General features: G+C 48.5%; 1 protein-coding gene across 2 annotated transcripts; it reads right to left on the reverse strand.

Annotated features, from left to right (window-relative positions):
• Positions 1-53: 53 nt before the first annotated feature.
• Positions 54-17,561, reverse strand: LOC112267104 (mitochondrial dicarboxylate carrier-like). Of its 2 annotated transcripts, XM_042313474.1 has the most exons (11): positions 16,571-17,558; positions 14,287-14,406; positions 11,800-11,914; positions 11,326-11,374; positions 8,920-8,961; positions 8,757-8,800; positions 8,578-8,648; positions 8,382-8,474; positions 5,425-5,502; positions 2,050-2,106; positions 55-419 (listed from the first exon to the last, which is right to left on the reverse strand). In XM_042313474.1, exons 1-11 carry the CDS (start codon positions 16,658-16,660, stop codon positions 318-320), a joined length of 861 nt encoding a protein of 286 aa, XP_042169408.1. In that variant the 5' UTR covers positions 16,661-17,558; the 3' UTR covers positions 55-317. The 2 variants fall into 2 exon arrangements, with proteins under 2 accessions (XP_042169409.1, XP_042169408.1); XM_042313475.1 differs by lacking the exon at positions 8,920-8,961 and having other exon boundaries at positions 54-419; positions 16,571-17,561.
• Between the last annotated feature and the right edge of the window lie 3,451 nt (positions 17,562-21,012).

Here is a 21,012-nt window from a genome sequence, read left to right on the forward strand (position 1 = left end):
ATCCAGAACCCCCCCCCAGTCAGTCAGTCACTAGTCTGTATCCAGAACCCCCCCCCGTCAGTCAGTCACTAGTCTGTATCCAGAAACCCCCATCCAGTCAGTCACTAGTCTGTATCCAGAACCCCCCTTCAGTCAGTCACTAGTCTGTATCCAGAAGGTGGGGTTTAGGATGGGGGAGGTTGCAGGTGGATTAAAGTTTCCTGCTCACATAGAACAGAACAGGGAACAAAGGGAATGGGCGTGGCCTGGCAGTCCTGACACAGAGGTCACATTTCAGACTACTCAATAGCTGATCAGGTGGTGACCCCTGACCCCTCTCAGGTGACGATCCTGATGCCGCAGCAGGTTCTGAGCTGCTCCAGGAAGATGAACGTGAGGACCGTGTGAGGGATGAGACGGATCCCTGCTGGAACCAGACCCTAAAGAGGAGAGAGACCATAAGTTTACCAGTCTGTATGGCAGGTAGAATTAAAGTGATGCACTATGTGTGTTTTTTCAAGCTGAGCATTGTGTTTAATGTAGAGACCAGCTCTCCTCCTAGAGAGGACTGGGTGTTATAAGGGCTTTGTCTCCAGTCTTTGCTGTGACACTCCTGATTCAGGTCAGTCAATGTCATAAACCCCACCACAGACTGTGCGATTGCAGCCGTTTCATACAAAAATGTTCACGTCGTGGGCAAATTCTTCGGCGGTAAACGATTGTCGGATGTCTTGGCTCGTTCAGCGTGACAGGGTCTAGGTCTGCGGATTCAGTACCACTAGGTCTTGGCTCTTTCAGTGTGACAGGGTCTAGGTCTGCGGATTCAGTACCACTAGGTCTTGGCTCGTTCAGTGTGACAGGGTCTAGGTCTGCGGATTCAGTACCACTAGGTCTTGGCTCGTTCAGCGTGACAGGGTCTAGGTCTGCTGATTCAGTACCACTAGGTCTTGGCTCGTTCAGCGTGACAGGGTCTAGGTCTGCTGATTCAGTACCACTAGGTCTTGGCTCGTTCAGCGTGACAGGGTCTAGGTCTGCTGATTCAGTACCACTAGGTCTTGGCTCGTTCAGCGTGACAGGGTCTAGGTCTGCTGATTCAGTACCACTAGGTCTTGGCTCGTTCAGTGTGACAGGGTCAGGTCTGCTGATTCAGTACCACTAGGTGACAGGGTCTAGGTCTGCTGATTCAGTACCACTAGGTCTTGGCTCGTTCAGTGTGACAGGGTCTAGGTCTGCTGATTCAGTACCACTAGGTCTTGGCTCGTTCAGTGTGACAGGGTCTAGGTCTGCTGATTCAGTACCACTACGTGCGGTCGTAAGCGCCGACAAAGTTCTTTATCGTGCAGTGTGGCTGGTGTCACGAGCCAATCCCGGTGACTGACCAATAGGAACACGGCCGGCACATGAGTAGGCACACAATAATATGATTATTGTGAATAGTCAGATTAATATAATAGTTTGATTTAAACATTTACATGCTTTGTATACTTTCAGTTTGTCCCGAACACACTTCTCTCGAAGCTAACGCAAATAATCTACCAAAAAAACACCAAATCCTATGATTTACAGTGTTCAATAATGAGAACAATATTTATTGTAAACAAAAGTTTCATTTTGTCGTTATAACAAGCTTGGTAGCAACATTAAAATCTTTGTGGAAATCGGTTGCAGCTCAAGTCGAATACAAAACCCACAATGCAATGCTCTCTCTCTCTGGGCTGGCTAGGTAGCTAGCTATGTAGCTACACACACAATAATAACAAAGTCAATGTCAGCACGTGTATTCGCTAGTTCGCTGTAAAATTGCCTGATTTCACAGACGGACCACTTTGAAGTCAAGTCGTGGTGAAAATAGTTATTTTATCCACTGAGAGAAGACACCAAACTGACAGGAGTTTCCTGATTTGTATTATCCCTATAAGCTCCAGCTGGCAAGCAGAACCAGGTGTTAAATTAACAAAAGAACAACATCCTGCAGGAGGATGGCTCTCAAGGAGAAAGGGTTGAACACCGCTGGTTTAAGGCCATGTCAACTACGCTACTTCATTGTCAATGATATTAAACAACAGTTACCTTGTAGAAGGCATTGGGCCCCAGTTTAGCTGTATCTCTCACACAGTGTAACAGGCCCTGGAACAGAAGAAACACAATCCAAGACAACAAAAGACGCTTCTTAAAGCAGCTCATGGTTGATGGTTGAAAACAACCCATTTCTAACTCCCTCCATACCTCCGTCCCTCATTTACCCTCATTTCCCCGCCGTTCCTCATTTACCCTCCGTCCCTCATTTGCCCTCATTTACCCTCCGTCCCTCATTTACCCTCCGTCCCTCATTTACCCTTCGTCCCTCATTTACCCTCATTTGCCCTCCGTCCCTCATTTGCCCTCATTTACCCTCCGTCCCTCATTTACCCTCCGTCCCTCATTTACCCTCCGTCCCTCATTTACCCTCATTTGCCCTCCGTCCCTCATTTGCCCTCCGTCCCTCATTTGCCCTCATTTACCATCCATCCCTCATTTACCATCCATCCCTCATTTACCCTCATTTACCCTCCGTCCCTCATTTACCCTCCATCCCTCATTTACCCTCCATCCCTCATTTACCCTCATTTACCCTCCGTCCCTCATTTACCCTCCATCCCTCATTTACCCTCATTTACCATCCATTCCTCATTTACCATCCATTCCTCATTTACCCTCATTTACCATCCATTCCTCATTTACCCTCCATCCCTCATTTACCCTCATTTACCATCCATTCCTCATTTGCCCTCCGTCCCTCATTTGCCCTCATTTACCCTCCATCCCTCATTTACCCTCCATCCCTCATTTACCCTCATTTACCCTCCATCCCTCATTTACCCTCATTTACCATCCATTCCTCATTTACCATCCATTCCTCATTTACCCTCATTTACCATCCATTCCTCATTTACCCTCCATCCCTCATTTACCCTCATTTACCATCCATCCCTCATTTACCCTCCGTCCCTCATTTACCCTCCGTCCCTCATTTATCCTCATTTACCCTCCGTCCCTCATTTACCCTCACCCTCTTCCCTCCGGCCCTCATTTGCCCTCCGTCCCTCATTTACCCTCCATCCTCATTTACCCTCATTTACCCTCCATTCCTCATTTACCCTCCATCCCTCATTTACCCTCATTTACCCTCCATCCCTCATTTACCCTCCGTCCCTCATTTACCCTCCGTCCCTCATTTATCCTCCGTCCCTCATTTACCCTCCTCATTTACCCTCCGTCCCTCATTTACCCTCATTTCCCTCCGTCCCTCATTTGCCCTCCGTCCCTCATTTACCCTCCATCCCTCATTTACCCTCATTTACCCTCCGTCCCTCATTTACCCTCCGTCCCTCATTTACCCTCAATTTACCCTCCATCCCTCATTTAACCTCCATCCCTCATTTACCCCCATCCCTCATTACCCTCCATCCCTCATTTACCCTCCGTCCCTCATTTGCCCTCCGTCCCTCATTTGCCCTCCGTCCCTCATTTGCCCTCCGTCCCTCATTTGCCCTCCGTCCCTCATTTTACCCTCATTTACCCTCCATCCCTCATTTACCCTCATTTACCCTCCATCCCTCATTTACCATCCATTCCTCATTTACCATCCATTCCTCATTTACCCATCCCTCATTTCCCTCATTTACCATCCATTCCCTCATTTGCCCTCTCATTTGTCCCTCATTTACCCTCCATCCCTCATTTCCCTCATTGACCCTCCATCCTCATTTACCCTCATTTACCCTCCGTCCCTCATTTTGTCCCTCCGTCCCTCATTTGCCCTCCGTCCCTCATTTGCCCTCCATCCCTCATTTACCCTCATTTACCCTCCGTCCCTCATTTACCCTCCGTCCCTCATCCCTCATTTACCACCCTCCATCCCTCATTTACCTCCATCCCTCATTTACCCTCATTTACCCTCCATCCCTCATTTGCCCTCCGTCCCTCACCCTTTGTCCCTCATTTACCCTCCGTCCCTCATTTACCCTCCGTCCCTCATTTACCCTCCATCCCTCATTTACCCTCCATCCCTCATTTACCCTCCATCCCTCATTTACCCTCCGTCCCTCATTTGCCCTCATTTACCATCCATCCCTCATTTACCCTCCGTCCCTCATTTACCCTCATTTACCCTCTGTCCCTCCGGCCCTCATTTGCCCTCCGTCCCTCATTTACCCTCCGTCCCTCATTTACCCTCATTTACCCTCCATCCCTCATTTACCCTCATTTACCCTCCGTCCCTCATTTACCCTTTCCGTCCCTCATTTACCCTCATTTACCCTCCATCCCTCATTTACCCTCCATCATCCCTCATTTACCCTCCGTCCCTCATTTGCCCTCCGTCCCTCATTTACCCTCCGTCCCTCATTTACCCTCCGTCCCTCATTTACCCTAATTTACCCTCCATCCCTCATTTACCCTCATTTACCCTCCATCCCTCATTTACCCTCCGTCCCTCCGTCCCTCATTTGCCCTCATTTACCATCCATCCCTCATTTACCCTCCGTCCCTCCGTCCCTCATTTGCCCTCCGTCCCTCATTTACCCTCATTTACCCTCCGTCCCTCATTTACCCTCCGTCCCTCATTTACGTCCCTCCGCCCTCATTTACCATCCATCCCTCATTTACCCTCCGTCCCTCCGTCCCTCATTTGCCCTCCGTCCCTCATTTACCCTCATTTACCCTCCGTCCCTCATTTACCCCCCGTCCCTCACCCTCATTTACCATCCGTCCCTCATTTACCCTCCGTCCCTCATTTACCCTCATTTACCATCCGTCCTCATTTGCCCTCCGTCCCTCATTTGCCCTCCGTCCCTCATTTACCCTCCGTCCCTCATTTACCCTCCGTCCCTCATTTACCCTCCGTCCCTCATTTACCCTCATTTACCATCCGTCCATCATTTACCCTCTGTCCCTCATTTACCCTCCGTCCCTCATTTACCATCATCCCTCATTTACCCTCCGTCCCTCATTTACCCTCCATCCCTCATTTACCCTCATTTGCCCTCCGTCCCTCATTTGCCCTCATTTACCCTCATTTGCCCTCATTTACCCTCATTTGCCCTCCGTCCCTCATTTACCCTCATTTGCCCTCCGTCCCTCATTTACCCTCATTTGCCCTCCATCCCTCATTTGCCCTCCGTCCCTCATTTGCCCTCCGTCCCTCATTTGCCCTCCGTCCCTCATTTGCCCTCCGTCCCTCAACAACATCTACACCGGCATTGTCCTCAGTCCTGGGGAGTCAGAACCCACCGTGAATACACATGTTAACTCTATCCCTGTAGCAACACCCCTGACTCAATGAATCATCTAGCCCTTAACTAGTTGTATCAGGGGTGGTACAGTGTTAGGCTTACAGTCCTGCAAATACCTAGGACTGGAACTGACAAGCCTTGATCTACAGTACACACGCACACACACACTTACCACATATTCCCCTTTTGAGTTCATCAGCCTGGTCTTCAAGACATCGAGTGGTTGGCACAGGACAGTGGCACAGCCTCCCTACACAGAGAAGCAGAGGGCATTATACACCACTAACCCACAGCTCCTGTGTCTCCACTAACCCACAGCTCCTGTGTCTCCACTAACCCACAGCCCCTGTCTCTCCACACACCACTAACCCACAACCCCTGTCTCTCCACACACCACTAACCCACAACCCCTGTCTCTCCACACACCACTAACCCACAACCCCTGTCTCTCCACACACCACTAACCCACAGCCCCTGTCTCTCCACACACCACTAACCCACAACCCCTGTCTCTCCACACACCACTAACCCACAGCCTCCTGTCTCTCCACACACCACTAACCCACAGCTCCTGTCTCTCCACACCACTAACCCACAGCTCCTGTCTCTCCACACACCACTAACCCACAGCCCCTGTCTCTCCACACACCACTAACCCACAGCTCCTGTCTCTCCACACACCACTAACCCACAGCTCCTGTCTCTCCACACACCACTAACCCACAGCTCCTGTCTCTCCACACACCACTAACCCACAGCTCCTGTCTCTCCACCACACCACTAACCCACAGCTCCCACACCACTAACCCACAGCTCCTCCTCCACACCACTAACCCACAGCTCCTGTCTCTAACCCACAGCTCCTGTCTCCACACCATTAACCCACAGCTCCTGTCTCTCCACACACCACTAACCCACAGCTCCTGTCTCTCCACACACCACTAACCCACAGCCCCTGTCTCTCCACACACCACTAACCCACAACCCCTGTCTCTCCACACACCACTAACCCACAGCTCCTGTCTCTCCACACCACTAACCCACAGCTCCTGTCTCTCCACACCACTAACCCACAGCTCCTGTCTCTCCACACCACTAACCCACAGCTCCTGTCTCTCCACACCACTAACCCACAGCTCCTGTCTCTCCACACCACTAACCCACAGCTCCTGTCTCCACACCACTAACCCACAGCCCCTGTGTCTCCACACCACTAACCCACAGCCCCTGTGTCTCCACACCACTAACCCACAGCCCCTGTGTCTCCACACCACTAACCCACAGCCCCTGTCTCCACACCACTAACCCACAGCCCCTGTGTCTCCACACCACTAACCCACAGCCCCTGTGTCTCCACACCACTAACCCACAGCCCCTGTGTCTCCACACCACTAACCCACAGCCCCTGTCTCCACACCACTAACCCACAGCCCCTAACCCACGGCCCCTGTGTCTCCACACCACTAACCCACAGCCCCTGTGTCTCCACACCACTAACCCACAGCCCCTGTGTCTCCACACCACTAACCCACAGCCCCTGTGTCTCCACACCACTAACCCACAGCCCCTGTGTCTCCACACCACTAACCCACAGCCCCTGTGTCTCCACACCACTAACCCACAGCCCCTGTGTCTCCACACCACTAACCCACGGCCCCTGTGTCTCCACACCACTAACCCACGGCCCCTGTGTCTCCACACCACTAACCCACAGCCCCTGTGTCTCCACACCACTAACCCACGGCCCCTGTGTCTCCACACCAATAACCCACGGCCCCTGTGTCTCCACACCACTAACCCACGGCCCCTGTGTCTCCACACCACTAACCCACGGCCCCTGTCTCTCCACACACACCACTAACCCACGGCCCCTGTGTCCCACACCACTAACCCACAGCCCCTGTGTCTCCACACCACTAACCCACAGCCCCTGTGTCTCCACACCACTAACCCACAGCCCCTGTGTCTCCACACCACTAACCCACAGCCCCTGTGTCTCCACACCACTAACCCACAGCCCCTGTGTCTCCACACCACTAACCCACAGCCCCTGTGTCTCCACACCACTAACCCACAGCCCCTGTGTCTCCACACCACTAACCCACAGTCTCCACACCACTAACCCACAGCCCCTGTGTCTCCACACCACTAACCCACAGCCCCTGTGTCACACCACTAACCCCACTAACCCACAGCCCCTGTGTCTCCACACCACTAACCCACAGCCCCTGTGTCTCCACACCACTAACCCACAGCCCCTGTGTCTCCACACCACTAACCCACAGCCCCTGTGTCTCCACACCACTAACCCACAGCCCCTGTGTCTCCACACCACTAACCCACAGCCCCTGTGTCTCCACACCACTAACCCACAGCCCCTGTGTCTCCACACCACTAACCCACAGCCCCTGTGTCTCCACACCACTAACCCACAGCCCCTGTGTCTCCACACCACTAACCCACAGCCCCTGTGTCTCCACACCACTAACCCACAGCCCCTGTGTCTCCACACCTAACCCACAGCCCCTGTGTCTCCAGCTAACCCACAGCCCCTGTGTCTCCACACCACTAACCCACAACCCCTGTGTCTCCACACCACTAACCCACAGCCCCTGTGTCTCCACACCACTAACCCACAGCCTGTGTCTCCACACCACTAACCCACAGCCCCTGTGTCTCCACACCACTAACCCACAGCCCTGTGTCTCTCCACACCACTAACCCACAGCCCCTGTGTCTCCACACCACTAACCCACAGCCCCTGTGTCTCCACACCACTAACCCACAGCCCCTGTGTCTCCACACCACTAACCCACAGCCCCTGTGTCTCCACACCACTAACCCACAGCCCCTGTGTCTCCACACCACTAACCCACAGCCCCTGTGTCTCCACACCACTAACCCACAGCCCCTGTGTCTCCACACCACTAACCCACAGCCCCTGTGTCTCCACACCACTAACCCACAGCCCCTGTGTCTCCACACCACTAACCCACAGCCCCTGTGTCTCCACACCACTAACCCACAGCCCCTGTGTCTCCACACCACTAACCCACAGCCCCTGTGTCTCCACACCACTAACCCACAGCCCGTCTCGTTGCCTTTCTAATGTGTAGACTGGACACTCACTGCGATGAGGCTGGCCAGGAAGTGAGTTAGAATGTTATCTTGCATGGCTCCAGTCCCCAGAACAAGCTGCTTGGCCTGATCATAACAGGCCAGCTACAGAGAAATAAAATAGAAGTTAAATCTAAATCTATTTTGGACAAAGACACACACGTTAACACCCCCCCCCCACAGACACAAACCCACCATAGGACCTTACCTGTCCAACAGTGACCAGTGCTCCTCTAGAAGATGCCATTGTGGCTCCAGAGAACAGCTTCTTCATTCCCTCTATGGAGAAATACTGTGTCATGAGTGCAACTGCGTCCCTTCGAATCGTCCAGTGACTTCAACCTCGCCCTGATCCCAACGATCCACCATCAATCAACCCTTACTTACCCTCTTTCCATACCCGGAACAGTCCATCTAGTGCATGAGCATAACTGGAAGAGATGGAGAAAAACAACACGTATGAAGGTCAACATCTCTCCAAAGATGATCCTTAACAGTGTTATGTAGGTTATCATATTATTACTTTACTATACTTAACTCACATACTCACTTTCTCCTGAGTTCTAGTGGTACTTTAACGTCATTCTGCATTCTGGATCGGGGGGGGAATGTGTCAAGTATGAATGTTTTGCCCTGTACATTTGTTTACTGAGTTGAAAGGACGGGCAACTCCAGTCCTCTGGGGCCTGATTGGTGTCATATTTTGGACACACACACACACACTCTGGACACACAATCTGGACACACACACAAACACTCTGGACACACAATCTGGACACACACACAAACACTCTGGACACACAATCTGGACACACACAAACTCTGGACACACACACACTCTGGACACACACACACTGGACAAATACACACACACACAAACACACACAGGACACACACACACACTGGACACACACACACACACACACACACACACTGGACACACACACACACACACACACACACACTGGACACACACACACACACACACACTGGACACACACACTGGACACACACACACACACACACACTGGACACACACACTCAGGACACACACACACTCATGAATGTTTTGCCCTGTACATTTGTTTACTGAGTTGAAAGGACGGGCATCTCCAGTCCTCTGGGGCCTGATTGGTGTCATATTTTGTCCCCAGCTAACACATCTGACTCCAATAATCAACTAGTCATGATCTTCAGTTTCAAACACAATCAGTTTAATCAGCTGTGTTTGCTAGGGATGATGGGGGAACAGTGTGAAACCACTCCAGTCTCCCTGAAGGCTGTTGTCCAGTCCTGATCTATTGAATGGTTGAGTAAAACAATACAGAGCCTTGTAAAAGAATTCATCCCCCTGAGGTGTTTTTCCTATTTGGTTGCATTACAACCTGTAGTAATATAAATGGATTTTTATTTGGATTTCATGTAAATGAAAATATACAAAATAGTCAAAATTGGTGAAATGAAATGGAAAAAAATGAAGTGGTGCCTGCTTATGTATTCACCCCCTTTGCTATGAAGCCCCTAAATAAGATCTGTTGCAAACAATTACCTTCAGAAGTCACATAGTTAGTTAAATAAAGTCCACCTGTATGCAATCTAAGTGTCACATGATCTCAGTATATGTACATACACCTGTTCTGAAAGGCCCCAGAGTCTGCAACACCACTAAGCAAGGGGCACCATGAAGACCAAGGAGCTCTCCAAACAGGTCAGGGACAAAGTAGTGGAGAAGTACAGATCAGGGTTGGGTTATAAAAAAAGATCAGAAAATTTGAACATCCCACAGAGCACCATTAAATCCATTATTAAAAAATGGAAAGGATATGGCACCACAACAAGCCTGCCAAGAGATGGCCGCCCACCAAAACTCATGGACCAGGCAAGGAGGGCTTTAATCAGAGGCAACAAAGAGACCAAAGATAACCCTGAAGGAGCTGCAAACGTCCACAGCGGAGATTGGAGTATCTGTCCATAGCACCACTAAGCCGTGCACTCCACACAGCTGGGCTTTATGGAAGAGTAGCCAGAAAAAAGCCATTGCTTAATAAATTAAAAAAATAAGCAAACACATTTGGTGTTCGCCAAAAGGCATGTTGGAGACTCCCCAAACTTATGGAAGAAGGTATTCTGGTTAGATGAGACTAAAATTTTGATTTTTGGCCATCAAGGAAAACGCTATGTCTGGCGCAAACCTCTCATCACCCCAAGAACACCATCCCCACAGTGAAGCATGGTGGTGGCAGGATCATGCTGTGGGTATGTTTTTCATCGGCAGGGACTGGGAAACTGGTCAGAATTGAATGACAGGTAAATTCTTGAGGGAAACCTGTTTCAGTCTTCAAGAGATTTGAGACTGGGACAGAGGTTCACCTTCCAGCAGGCCAATGACCCTAAGCATACTGCTAAAGCAACACTCAAGTGGTTTAAGGGGAAACATTTAGATGTCTTGGAATGGCCAAGTCTGTGGTATGACTTAAAGATTTCTGTACACCAGCGGAACCCATCCAACTTGAAGGAGCTGGAGCAGTTTTGCCTTGAAGAATGAGCAAAACTCCCAGTGGCTAGATGTGCCAAGCTTATAGAGACATACCCCAAGAGACTTGCAGCTGTAATTGCTGCAACACGTGGCTCTACAAAGTATTGACTTTGGGGGTGAATAGTAATGCACGCTCAAGTTCTGTGTTTTGTCTTATTTATTTCACAAAAAATATTACGAATTTTCAAAGTGGTGGGTATGTTGTGTGAATCAAATTATACAACCTCCAAAAAAATATATTTTAATTCCAGATTGTAAGGCAACAAAATAGGAAAAATGCCAAGGGGGGTGAATACTTTCACAAGCCACTGTATACTGCATGTCATCACTGACATCTAGTGGACATTATCAACCATGGACAACTGCAATACAATTCTTAAAATATACAATTCAGTAATCTTATTTCTAGATTTGACTCACCTGACATTAACCATGTCTGCTGGGGTCCCAATGAATCCCCCGGCAAATCCTACAGACAGACAGACAGATCTGAACCATACTGCTGTGGTCACTATAAATCCACAGACAAAGGTGAGAGACTTATACACAGTATTGTGGTGACCTGTACAGTGGGGAGGACAGGCTCGCGGTAATGGCTGGAGCGGCATTAGTGAAATGATATCAAACCGTTTTCCAGGTGTTTTATACTATTCCATTTACTCCGTTCCAGACTTTATTATGAGTCGTCCTCCCCTCAGCAGCCTCCTGTGATACGTTCCACCCAGCACGGTTCCAGCAACTATAGTGGATGTGTAATCTTGGCCCAGTTCGGTAGTGTGAAAAGGTGTACGACAGAGCATTACAGAACTAATCATGTTGTCATTAGAGCCAGCTGGGTTTAGGTCTGTGTAGCAACAGACTGTGGTTAAAACACAGTGTGAAGACAGTGTGTACCTCCAAACAACCCCAGAAGGACCTTCTGGTAGAAGGGCATGGGACCATGGGTCCTGTCCTTCATCTGATCACTCACTGTCTCATAGATGGCGAAGCGGGACAGAGAATACGTCATCTGGGGGGCAGAGATAATATTTGATTAATTCACCTTTATTTAACCAGGTAGGCCAGTTGAGAACAAGTTCTCATTTACAACTGCGACCTGGGCAAGATAAAGCAAAGCAGTCCGACACAAACAACACAGAGTTACACATGGAATAAACAAACGTACAGTCAATAACACAATAGAAAAAGTCTATATAAAGGGTGTGCAAATGGCATAAGGAGGTAAGGCAATAAATAGGCCACAGTAAGGAAGTAAATACAATTTAGCAAATTAACACTGGAGTGATAGATGTGCAGATGATGAAGTAGAAATACTGGTGTGCAAAAGAGCAAAAAAAGTAAATGAAACCCATATGGGGATGTAGTAGGTAGTTGGATGGGCTATTTACAGATGGACTGTGTACAGCTACAGCGATCAGTAAGCTGCTCAGATAGCGGATGCTTAAAGTTAGTCAGGGAGATAGAAGTCTCCAATTTCAGGGATTTTTGCACTTTGTTCCAGTCATTGGCAGCAGAGAACTGGAAGGAAAGGCGGCCAAACATGTGTTGGCTTTGGGGATGACCAGTGAGATATACCTGCTGGAGCGCGTGCTACGGGTGCGTGTTGTTATGGTAACCAGTGAGCTGAGATAAGGCAGAGCTTTACCTAGCAAAGACTTATAGATGGAGCCAGTGGGTCTGGCAACGAATATGTAGCGAGGGCCAGCCGACGAGAGCATACAGGTCGCAGTGGTTGGTAATATATGGGGTTTTGGTGACCAAACGGATGGCACTGTGATAGACTACTCAGCAAATTGGATGTAGAATGTTGTGGTCTATTTTGTAAATGACGTCGCCGAAGTCAAGGATCGGTAGGATAGTCAGTTTTACGAGGGTATGTGTGGCAGCGTGAGGAAAGGAGGCTTTGTTGCGAAGCCGATTCTAGATTTCATTTTGGATTGGAGATGGTTAATATGAGTCTGGAAGGAGAGATTACAGTCTAGCCAGACACCTAGGTATTTGTAGCTGTCCACATATTCTAAGTCAGAACCGTCCAGTGTAGTGATGCTAGTTGGCCAGGCGGGTGCGGGCAGCGATCGGTTGGAAAGCATGCATTTAGTTTTACTAGCGTTTAAGAGCAGTTGGAGGCCACGGAAGGAGTGCTGTATGGCATTGAAGCTCGTTTGGAGGTATGTTAACACAGTGTACAAAGAAGGGCCAGATGTATTCAGAATGGTGTCGCCTGCATAGAAGTGGATCAAGGAATCACCCACAGCAAGAGCGACATCGTTGATATATATAGAGAAGAGTCGGCCCGAGAATTGAACCCTGTGGTACCCCCATAGAGACTGCCAGAGGTCCAGACAACAGACCCTCCGATTTGACACACTGAACTCTATCTGAGAAGTAGTTGGTGAACCAGGCGAGGCAGTCATTTGAGAAACCAAGGCTGTTGAGTCTGCCGATAATAATACGGTGATTGACAGATTCGAAAGCATTAGCCAGGTCGATGAAGACGGCTGCACAGTACTCTTTTATCGATGGCGGTTATGATATCACTTAGTACCTTGAGCGTGGCTGAGGTGCACCCGTGACCAGCTCGGAAACCGGATTGCACAGCAGAGAAGGTATGGTGGGATTTGAAATGGTCAGTGATCTGTTAACTTGGCTTTTGAAGACTTTAAAAAGGCAGGGCAGGATCGATATAGATCTGAAACAGTTTGGGTCTAGAGTGTCACCCCCTTTGAAGAGGGGGATGACCGCGACAGCTTTCCAATCTTTAGAGATCTCGGGTGATACGAAAGAGAGGTTGAACAGACTGGTAGTAGGGGATGTAACAATGGCGGCGGATCATTTTAGAAAGAAGGTCCAGATTGTCTAGATTTGTACAGGTTCAGGTTTTGCAGCCCTTTCAGAACATCTGCTATCTGGATTTGGGTGAAGGAGAAGCTGGGGAGGCTTGGGCAAGTAGCTACGGGGGGTGTGGAGCTGTTGGCCGGGGTTGGGGTAGCTAGGAGGAAAGCACAGCCAGACATAGAGAAATGCTTATTGAAATCACCGATAAATCCACGATAATCGGGAGTGAGTGTTTCCTAGCCTCAGTGCAGTGGGCAGCTGGGAGGAGGAGGTGCTCTTATTCTCCATGGACTTTCCAGTGTCCCAAAACTTTTGGAGTTACAGCTACAGGATGCAAATCTGTGTTTGAAAAAGCTAGCCTTTGCTTTCCTAACTGACTGCATGTATTGGTTCTTGACTTCCCTGAAAAGTTGCATATCACGGGGCCTATTCGATGCTAGTGACACTGACTATTGATCATAGAGACATTAGAACATACAGAATATGACAAGAAGTGTATTTAACATAACGCTCTTGGAGGCGATGGTGGTGTGCGTATCTACCCACCTGTCTGCAGAGGGAGGCGCTGAGGCCACTGTACAGAGCCAGAACACCTTCTCTCTGCACCACACTCATGGTCATTCCCACCATCCTCATCCTCACCTCGTGCTGTGTCTGGAGGTGCACCTGGAGGAGAACAGATATCAAAAACCAGGAAGAGACACAGTAGAGAGGAGTCAATGTAACATTTTAGTATTACTGTTTAAAAATGAATAAATAGCTACATTGTGATGTTGATAATGCATCAACTGGAAGTCAAAGTTCACACAGAACAACAACAGTCAAAGACCAAGGTCTAAATGTTTACATGACAACCAGTGGACGTGATGATGTCAGAGTCCCAACTCCCACTTTCTCCACCACCGAGATAAGGAACCATCAAGAAGACTCAACACAAATATTACAACCAGTAAAGTGAACTGTAGAATTCACTAGTATTAAATATTGGGCTAGGTAGGAGAGCCGATGAAGTGAACTATTAGGCTTAATTCATAGAAACATCATACCATTGGTACAATTTCAGCCCATTTGTCCTGAAGGCCAAGGAAGAAGAAAAGAAATGTAGAGACTTAGTATCTAGTCTGAACGACTTAGTATCTAGTCTGAACGACTTAGTATCTAGTCTGAACGACTTAGTATCTAGTCTGAACGACTTAGTATCTAGTCTGAACGACTTAGTATCTAGTCTGAACGACTTAGTATCTAGTCTGAACGACTTAGTATCTAGTCTGAACGACTTAGTATCTAGTCTGAACGACTTAGTATCTAGTCTGAACGACTTAGTATCTAGTCTGAACGACTTAGTATCTAGTCTGACGACTTAGTATCTCTAGTATCTAGTCTGAACGACTTAGTTATTATATCTTTTTTTTTTTACTAAGTCATTCAAACCTGAAACCTGATACTAAGTCACAACTTACTATTTTGTTCAAAAGACTTAAATTGTTATTTTGTCTAATTAGGCCTCATTTGTTATGCAGTGCCAGTTGTGCTCGTCGGGCCGTTGTTGCAGCCATTCATTTACTGATTCCATCCATTGATATGATTATTTATCGCCAGCTATTTGATAGCCAGCTATTTGATAGCCTAAAGCAGGGCTGCTTTTGGATGCCAGAGCATGTAAGTGAGCCAACAAAATCTCACGATTTTACAAATTTTACTTCAGATTTTGATGTTTACTGACGTTGCTCCAAACGATATGCTTTCGACATCTGGGGTTGTTCCTTAGTGCTCAGCATAGGAGGTTGTGTGTTCAATCCCAGTGGTATATATATATATATATATATACACACACACACACACACACACACACACATTTAAATATATATCATGTTTTAACCCTATCCAAAACCTTAACCCTTAAATTAACCATTTAGAATGAATAAAGAATGATGCTGAGCAGGAGGAGCAACCCAGGCTGTCAAAAAACACTTTGAAATGTGATGTTTGGAGAAACGTGGATAAGCATCAGAATCTGAAGTCAAATTAGTCAAACTGATAGCTCGTTGGTCCACTCACATGCTCTGGCATTCAAACGCAGCTTTATCAAAAACAGTCAATGAATAATAATATCATTCACCTGTATTTACCCACCCCAAAAAATGAATATGCTTTTTAGCAGCTAATGTGGCTATCTTAAAGAACTAGAAATAACATGATGATCTAGACCAGACTGACAAATCGAGACAAAGGTAAGAATCTCTGGATTAACTGTCTATTGTTAGCAAAATGTTGCAATGAATAAATTGGCTACATTTCTTTAAATGGACAATTATGTGAACTGTCTTGTGCAAGTTTTAAATTGATACAAAACCTGTTAGCAAATGTGTCAGCTAGAGAAGACATGCAGAAACTTGTAGGGATTAGTAGTCTTGCATGAAGTCTACTTTGATGCTAATTAGCATGTTCAAATCTGAGAGTAAATAGAGGCGAAAATATCGACAAAAGTCACCTTGTGCGAGAGAGAGGTTTACATGGTTATCGTAACTTTACGCCAGGGTAAACCGACACGAAACACAGCACTTATTTTAAGTGATTCTAAAATCCCCCATGGGGAAAAATTCATGGTGGAAAAACTATTTTTTATGTGTATTATGACGCCTCCACTGTGGGGCTCTATAAATGCAGATATTGACTCCGCAAATCAAGCATACTTTAGTGGCAAAGTCAATTGCGCGCTGGGCTTCGGGACAGAATCACTCATTCATTGCATGTTTCATTACAATATCTTGCCTTGATCAGATCTCCTCTACATGTCTTACCTTGATCAGATTCCCTCTAGATATCTTACCTTGATCAGATCTAAGGGGTGTGTAATACAGGCGGCAGCACTTGAGGAAAGTCCACCGAAATACCATCGCGACCGGCGTTTCTCCGACATGTTTCCAAGTGTCCTGTTGGTTAATCAAACCAGAGAAACCTTGTCTGGGCCGTCTTGTGTTAGCCTATCCAGTGACACCTGCTTGGACTCACACTACCTTATTTCAACTCCCTAGCTAGAGAATTATTGGCATGTGTCAGATAATGTCCAAAACTGGTGACTGGCGATTGGTGGAAAATGTTTCCAGGTTCTTGCACCGTTCTTTCCGCGGCATTTCATACAAAACGCATGGCAAAACGTTGCCAATATTATATATGAAGACTGCTAGCCTGGTTGACGCAACTCACGAGTTTAGTGTTAACAGGCTGCACCAAAGTCTTTTAAACTAGTATGGACCTACTATGGAACGAACATACATCTAGACCAATGAGGCGATTCGATTCATCTGGCCCGGGTAAGCGTGTTTTCAACCGGGAGAAAGTTGATTTCATTCCTTTTGGAACCGGGCTGAGCCAGTTGCCCTGTTCAAAGCCCACGACTAAATCGGCTCAAAACAAAAAGTGACGTATTTAGCACGTGGAGTTAACAGTATTTGCACATGCAAAAGTGATTGCTTTTGAAAAAACGCTTCATCTGCCTTCCGAAAATTAGAACATATATTTAATGGAAAAGGGATGCGTGTTTCTAGCTGATGCAAAATGCTACATTGTGGACATGCTCGAGCTGTGCAGATTATTGCCATAGACCGGTGCCCCGCGGCTCAGCATAATCGAATCCGCCCGGTATCTCGTTTCGCAACAGCTGTGTTGAAGTAGCCATTCAAAAGCCTCCCTAGTTACACAACTACTCCTCTAAGAACCAAACATCTGATTTTCTTTCTATATCTGATCTTTTTTTACTGACTGTCCACACTCAGTTTTACATCTGACCCATATTAGATGTGCGCATTTTCACTGACGTAGCCTCTGACGTAACAAACAGACGCCATGTTCATTTCAAATCACCAAATGTCGGGGTGGTTGTCATGATAATGGCAGGTCGTGAAATAAAAACAGATCAAAAGAATCTGATCTGAGCATCCAGACAGAGATCACATATGGAGGATAGGGTTTGTATCAGGGTTGAGATCCACTTAGGCTGTGTTCAAACAGGCAGCTCAATTCTGAATCTTTTTTTCCACTAATTAGTCAAAACAAAAAAAGTACCCAATTTTTCTCCCCAATTTCGTGAAAACGCTGCAACTCCCCAACGGACTCGGGAGAGAAGGCCAAGTTATCCGTCCTCCAAAACATGTGTAATCTTTATTTAAACTAGACAAGTCAGTTAAGAACAAATTGTTATTTACAATGACAGCCTACACCGGCCAAACCCGGACGACGCAGTGCCAACTGTGCGCCGCCCTATGGGATTCCCAATCACGGCCGGTTGTGATACAGCCTGGGTGTCCGTAGTGACGCCTCTAGCACTGAGATGCAGTGCCTTAGACCTCTGCGCCACTTGGGAGACCCGCCAAACCGCGCTTCTTAACACCCACTTGCTTAACCTGGAAGCCAGCTGCACTAATGTGTCAGAGGAAACATGTACAACAAACGATCGAAGTCAGCCTGCAGACGCCCGGCCCACCACAAGGAGTCGCTAGAGCACGATGAGCCAAGTAAAGCCCCCCCGGCCAAACTCTCCCCTAACCCGGGCGACGCTGGGCCAAACTCTCCCCTAACCCGGGCGACGCTGGGCCAAACTCTCCCTAACCCGGGCGACGCTGGGCCAAACTCTCCCTAACCCGGGCGACGCTGGGCCAAACTCTCCCTAACCCGGGCGACGCTGGGCCAAACTCTCCCTAACCCGGGCGACGCTGGGCCAAACTCTCCCTAACCCGGGCGACGCTGGGCCAAACTCTCCCTAACCCGGGCGACGCTGGGCCAAACTCTCCCTAACCCGGGCGACGCTGGGCCAAACTCTCCCTAACCCGGGCGACGCTGGGCCAAACTCTCCCTAACCCGGGCGACGCTGGGCCAAACTCTCCCTAACCCGGGACGCTGGGCCAAACTCTCCCCTAACCCGGACGACGCTGGGCCAAACTCTCCCCTAACCCGGACGACGCTGGGCCAAACTCTCCCCTAAACGCTGGGCCAAACTCTCCCCTAACCCGGACGACGCTGGGCCAAACTCTCCCTAACCCGGACGACGCTGGGCCAAACTCTCCCTAACCCGGACGACGCTGGGCCAAATGTGCGCCGGCCTATAGGACTTCCGGTCACAGCCAGTAATGACACAGTCTGGGATTGAATCCCAGGCTGTAGTGATGCCTCAACAGGCAACCACTCGGGAAGCCGACTAATTGGTCTTTTGACCAATCACATCAGATCTTTTTCAGAGCTTATCTGATTGGTCAAAAGACCACTTAGTGGGAAAAAAATGTCAGAATTTGGTCTGCTTGTGTAAACGCAGGTATAAATCGGAAGTCAAAAGATGAGATTCCATGTGTTTTGTTGCTGTTTACACATTAAGGTAAAGACCAAATAGGTATCAGATATGCAAATAACTGTCAAACGATCAGAATTGGGCTGCCTGTGTAATAGCAGTCTAATTTGCCTTGTCAGCTGGTGTTCAAGTGGGTGTGCTCTTTTTAGAAACTAGCGCGCACTGGAAACATGATTCTACGTAGGCACGTAGTCTTTCCACAACTTTGATATACAGCATGGGCCCAGCCTGCACTGCCAAAATAACCAGGAAAATAGGCTTTAGTTTTGTGCCAATCTTCCCAGCATGGAAAACAACTGCACGTCACTGAACGTGTTGTGCCTCATGATGGCCACTGACCATTTCTGATCCAACTCAGTAGACAAGGTTATACGAGTATCTGGAGGTTTTCTCAACTACTCTGTAATAAATATTCCTCTGTACAAATACTTGTTAGAATAGACACTAGATCAGAATGATCTTTACTGTGCAGGAGGATACGTCTGCTGGTCAAACATTACCCATGTGTCTTGAGGGTGGGAGAGAATTCTACTTTGCTCTACCATCTCGTGCCAAGACTGGACGCAGCTGGTTCCACCCTGAGTGGAAGTGTGGCCTACGTGACTGATGTAAAAATAGTAGCCAAGACCCCTCCCTGCTTACTGTAGTGTTGTGGAATACAGCTGACCTCTACATAGCTGTAGATGACCTACGGTACTGGGCTCTGACCTGTAAGAGGGCTTCAATAGAACCTAAACCTAGGAACCACTTTTGGTTTCCGGTCAGACTGGCAGACAGTGGACCCAAAGATGTCAGGGTTCAGAAAAACATTCAGAACCCGGCTTGACAGAGGTCAAATGGACAAAGGTTTTCACAAACAACAACAACAACGTCATTTCTCACGTTATTACACAGCTATGATTATATTGTGTTGAGATATAACACAAGTGCAACATGTCATGGATCCGTGTTGAACTGGGCCTGGAGCCCATCTGGTTAAGACCAGCATGGTTTTCATAAGCTGTCAGTGGTATGTGTGGTAACAGGGCAGCAGACAGAGAAGATACACAGAAACACATGGTGCAAGAGATCGTAAGGAGACACCCACTCCTTCTCTCCCTCCTGACTGTCTGACACCCACTCCTTCTCTCCCTCCTGACTGTCTGACACCCACTCCTTCTCTCCCTCCTGACTGTCTGACACCCACTCCTTCTCTCCCTCCTGACTGTCTGACACCCACTCCTTCTCTCCCTCCTGACTGTCTGACACCCACTCCTTCTCTCCCTCCTGACTGTCTGACACCCACTCCTTCTCTCCCTCCTGACTGTCTGACACCCACTCCTTCTCTCCCTCCACTGACTGTCTGACACCCACTCCTTCTCTCCCTCCTGACTGTCTGACACCCACTCCTTCTCTCCCTCCTGACTGTCTGACACCCACTCCTTCTCTCCCTCCTGACTGTCTGACACCCACTCCTTCTCTCCCTCCTGACTGTCTGACACCCACTCCTTCTCTCCCTCCACTGACTGTCTGACACCCACTCCTTCTCTCCCTCCTGACTGTCTGACACCCACTCCTTCTCTCCCTCCACTGACTGTCTGACACCCACTCCTTCTCTCCCTCCTGACTGTCTGACACCCACTCCTTCTCTCCCTCACTGACTGTCTGACACCCACTCCTTCTCTCCCTCCTGACTGACTGTCTGACACCCACTCCTTCTCTCCCTCCACTGACTGTCTGACACCCACTCCTTCTCTCCCTCCTGACTGTCTGACACCCCTCCTTCTCTCCCTCCTGACTGTCTGACACCCACTCCTTCTCTCCCTCCTGACTGTCTGACACCCACTCCTTCTCTCCCTCCTGACTGTCTGACACCCACTCCTTCTCTCCCTCTCCTGACTGTCTGACACCCACTCCTTCTCTCCCTCCCTGACTGTCTGACACCCACTCCT

The sequence above is a fragment of the Oncorhynchus tshawytscha genome, unplaced genomic scaffold (assembly GCF_018296145.1).
Source record: "Oncorhynchus tshawytscha isolate Ot180627B unplaced genomic scaffold, Otsh_v2.0 Un_contig_6576_pilon_pilon, whole genome shotgun sequence".
NCBI classification, from domain to species: Eukaryota; Metazoa; Chordata; class Actinopteri; order Salmoniformes; family Salmonidae; genus Oncorhynchus; species Oncorhynchus tshawytscha.